This window comes from Vespula pensylvanica, chromosome 8, assembly GCF_014466175.1.
Source record: "Vespula pensylvanica isolate Volc-1 chromosome 8, ASM1446617v1, whole genome shotgun sequence".
Classification (NCBI taxonomy): Eukaryota; Metazoa; Arthropoda; class Insecta; order Hymenoptera; family Vespidae; genus Vespula; species Vespula pensylvanica.
Genome location: NC_057692.1, coordinates 1,853,297 through 1,858,296, shown reverse-complemented (window position 1 = coordinate 1,858,296; position 5,000 = coordinate 1,853,297). Strand labels below are relative to the sequence as shown.

The 5,000-nt window shown below is 28.1% G+C and overlaps 1 protein-coding gene across 1 annotated transcript in view; it reads left to right on the top strand.

Moving 5' to 3' along the window:
* Window positions 1–3,610: 3,610 nt before the first annotated feature.
* LOC122631148 (juvenile hormone epoxide hydrolase 2-like) overlaps window positions 3,611–5,000 on the top strand; it is a 2,557-nt gene continuing 1,167 nt past the window's right edge. The window contains exons 1-3 of the mRNA XM_043816468.1: window positions 3,611–3,859; window positions 4,162–4,276; window positions 4,818–4,994. Coding sequence (XP_043672403.1) covers window positions 3,804–3,859; window positions 4,162–4,276; window positions 4,818–4,994 — 348 coding nt within the window. The 5' untranslated portion in view covers window positions 3,611–3,803. The remainder of the gene's footprint in view (window positions 3,860–4,161; window positions 4,277–4,817; window positions 4,995–5,000) is intronic.

Below are 5,000 nucleotides of genomic sequence, written 5' to 3'. Positions count from 1 at the left end.
CAATGCGTGCGTGCCGTAATTTTGATGATCTTTTCGTTCGAAATCGTACTATAGATTGGTAAAAAAAAAGTTTCAAGATCGGTCCAAGTATCCCTAGGTGATATTAAAATTCAATTGCTTCTTTTCGAAATCTTTTAGACGTTTTCTTTTCTTTTTCTTTTTTTTTTTTTTTTCTTTTTTGCAGATCGTGAAAATCGCAATTCCAGCTTGTGTAATTAATCGTGTAATTATCAATCTAACTAAAGGTCTGAATAAGTGTCGAAAAAATTTCGATCGACTTTTAAAATCACCTAAAACACTTTTGGACCCGAATTACGAATTTTTGATAAAACCGAAAACATCACGTACTTGCGCTTCTTAATCGTCGAAGAACGATTTCGCAAATTATTGTTCGATTGATCTTTTGTCTTTTTCTTTTTTTTCTTTCTTTTCTTTTTCCCATTTCGATGTAAAAAAAGGAGCAAGAGCGACACACGATATACATAAATATACAAAAGCAAAGTTTTCAAAGAATTCGCAAAATTTGAATTTTAGCGAAGCTATAATCTTCTTCTTCTTCTTCTTCTTCTTCTTCTTCTTCTTCTTCTTCTTCTTCTTCTTCTTCTTCTTCTTCTTCTTCTTCTTGAAAAGCTTTCATTCGATCGATCAATCGAATACCTTCATCGTTTTTATAAAAGAATCTTTTTTATCCTATTCATTCGTACGCTCGATATTCGAATTTTATATTGCTCTTATGATACAAACGCGATATCACGATTTAACACGGCGACAAGGTAAATTAAAATATGTAATTCGCGATGGATTAAGCGAATAGTGAGTGACTCCTTTGAAACAGGCAAAGGTAATTGAAAATAAAAAAAAATTGAAATAAAATAAAATAAAAAATGCAACCCACTGATAAGATTCGTCTAGATACCTTTAGCTCCTATATATGTGTATGTATATATATAAATATATATATATATATGTGTATGTATGTATGTATATATATACACATATAAATATATATATACTTTTAATAAAAAAATAAAGAATGAATGAACGAAGAAAAAAGAAAAGAAACACCTTCCAAATATATGCGAAATCGCTCGACGACGCTCTTTTACGATTGCCTTGCGTATATTAATAATAATTAATATTAATGATAATTATAATAATTAATAATATATAACAACAAAAACGACAACAATAGTAAAAACAAGAACAATGAGAAAAAATAAAAAAAATATAAAGTAACAACAACAACAACAACAGCAACAAAAGCCTGCTACATAGTTAGTTAAATTTGTTTAAGGGTGCTCCTGCGAGAAAGAGATAGAGAGAGTGAGTGAGTGAGGATGAGAGTGAGAACGAGAGAGAGAGAGAGATCCACATAGAATTTCGATAAAAGCATTAGAAAATATATGACAAAAAAAAAATACATACATACATACACACACAGACACACACACACCTGCGTTTGTAGATGAGCGACACAGCGAGATAATTTAAAGAAATGAAAAAAGAAAAAAGAAACAAAAAAAAAGAAACCCATATATAGATATAAATAAATAATTTGTAGCGCGCGTGCGAAATGTGTACATTGATCATTGTTATTAGGCAATCGATCATTTGATTAATGCCGTCCAATAAACAAAAAAGACGGCATTAATATCTGTTAACTATTTTACTTAACGCACTAGCATTTACTTTGATAACAAAATCGATGATAACGAGAAGAAAAGAGAGAGAAAAAGGAAAGAAAGAGAGAAAAAACAGACAGAAGAAGTAATATATAATAATAATAATAATAATAATAATAATAATAATAATAATAATAATAATAATAATAACAATAATAATAAGAGGAAAAAAAAAGAAAGAAAGAAGAACAGATCAAGTCTTTTTATCCTTTCGTTCACATATCCAAGACTGCCATCTCGCGCGCCATGAACGACGTATTTTTTATTGCTAATAACAATGTTTAAATGTACGAAATGATGATTATTGGTGGATGTCGATGTAGGGTTATTGGTCTATTTAAAATAAAAAATAAAAAATAAATAAATACGTAAATAAATAAATAAAAAAAAAAAAAGCAAAAAAATAGAAAAAGAAAAAAAAACGAGCAAAGAAGAAGAAAGAGAAAAAGGAAGAAGCTCAATAGCATAGTCGGTGTGTGCGCAACATAATCCGACGATAGTGATAATTGCAAAAGATTATTACATAAAAAAATATATATGTATTACAAAAAAGTATATATATATATATATATATATATATATATTAAAAAGAAAAAAAAATTATCGTAGTAAATGAATACTAGTAAACGCGATAGGCGCGAACCGCAAGCGCTTTGCTCCAAATAGAATTTTGTTAATATAAATACATAAAAAAAAAAGATAGATATGTATATGCCGCGTCCATGATGATGATGATGATGATAATAATGATGATGATGATGATGATGATGATGATGATGATGATGATGATGATGATGATGATGATGATGATAATGATAATGACGAAGATGATGATGATGATGATGATGATCATGATCATGATGATAATGATAATAATAATAATGATGATGATGCTGATGATGATGATGATGAATCGCCATCCGATCCATTATAAAAATGCGAAACGATAAAAGAGAAGACAAATGCGTAAAAGATGCAAGAAAAATAAAAAGAAAAAAGAAAAATAATATAACAAAATATTCACGACAACCAGCAGACTTAAATGGAAAATCTACTGTGTCACATTTCGAGAAATATATAAATATGTATTTGTTATTGTTTTAATTGAATCCTCGGATTGTTTATACGATACCTTACACCATCCCGATTATACACATCTGTTTTTCTACCTTTCCAAAAACGATAACTATCGTTCTTAGATCGATTTCGACGATCGAGGTAAGTATAGTCTAATCTAATTGAGAATTTTTTTTTCGAGTTCCTACAAAATGATTTCACGTGAAACAATCGCGTACATCTGGTTGCCTGTCAGTAGGGGCTGCTAGTAAAAAGATGTAAAAGTTAGAAAATGTTCGAGTTAAAAAATAATTATACTGCATTCAATAATAGGACAAGATAGAATATAGCAAAAAAAAAAAAGTTTCAAACATATTTTGTTAATAAACTAAAATACATAATTATGATTAATAAATTGCATTATATACGTATAATTGAAGTTCTCGAATGATATTATCAGAATCTGTAATTCTATATTATCGACAATAAAACGTCGATAAAAAAAATAAGCACCCAACGCAGTCGATAATAACGCGTTATAATATCAAAATAGTATAATTGAAGACGAACGATGGCAGCACATGTTTTATTTTCTGATGTTCATAGTGATATTCGATGTGTTCAATGTTTATATTCTAGTTGTTTATAACGCTTATTATAATGTCTTACCGATAGATACCATTTAGGTCTTTCAATTGATATACAAATTTGGAAAATATCTAATTAAATGGATATTAATTGATTGTATCGAGAAAACGTTTCTCAACCGCAATACCGCGATAGTATATATTTAATGGTACCTTCGATTTCTTTCGCGTTGAATATTTCAATATCAGGCGCAGACGCACACATACATCCTCGACTCTAACATGAAATAATTGGTATATCAATGATAAAAAATGTCACAACTATGGAAGAACCACGATACGCGATTAAAACTTTGTTATATGCCAGGTGTTCTCATTCGATTTCATCCAAAAAAATTGTAAATTCATCGAAAAACACTACAGCGTCATACTACTTTCTTTTAGTTCTCTCTTAGTCGTTGTACTTGACGGATGCAAGATGTGCAAGACTACGATTGTTATATTACTTTTCTCCATTGGTCTATATTATTTTATGTAAGTGATATATTGGATTCTAAAATAGGTAATATATATAAAATATAATTAACATCTCACTTCATATACAATTTTTTATTGTAAATAAAATTAATATTAAAATTAGCATTCGCTCTCTGCTTAAAATAATAATCAACTAATTTAATGATTATGTTCATTGTAAATATTCTAATGGTTATCGGAAGCACGTTTTTCAAAAAGTTACATTAACGCGTTATATTAACTTCATTTTTTGTTTTTCATCTAGATATTACAAATAAAAAAGAAATATATTTTTCATGTTGCGTTTTTTTACATCGAAGATTCCAAAGATCAAAACTCGTGAAGCCAGATTTGCCAGAAACATTTTGGGGACAGGAAAAGAATAAAGGGGCGTCGAAGGAAATTCGACCATTCAAGATCGACGTATCGAAATCGGTAAATAAATATAAAAAAAGAAAAAAAAAAAAAAGAAAAAAAATTATACGTTAATTTAACGATCGAACATCTTTTTTTTGATAAGTTAAAAATTTAAAAAAGAAAAAAGAACGACTCAAATAATGATCATTCGCGTAAGATGGAATATGAGTTACATACATAATAATTATATTTTATCGTTACAAAAAGATATAATATTATTTACAGAAGCAAATAATTTTATCTTATTAAAAATTATATACATATACATGACCTATATATAATCTATCGATATGATTCCCTATCGTATTTCTCTAATAAAAACTCGTGTGAGAGTAAAATTCATCATGTCAGTCGTATGATGAAAAACAATTTATAAATAATTATGAAGAACTTGAATTATATCGATAGAGAAAATTTTAACCTTGACATGAGATGAGATATACATATATCTTATCTCATGTAAATTTTAAATATATATATATATATATATATATATATATATATATATCTTATATCTCGGAATAATTATTTTTTCTCTTGCATTTTTTCCTTTGTTAAGATCATCGATGATTTAAATACACGTTTAGAAAATCCAAGATTGAACGTAGAACCATTAGAAGGAGTTGGTTGGACATATGGTATTTCAGCTCCTTACTTAAAAAAGATTATTGAATATTGGCGTAATGAGTATAACTGGACCGAGAGACAATCACTCCTCAATAAATATCCACAATTCGTAACA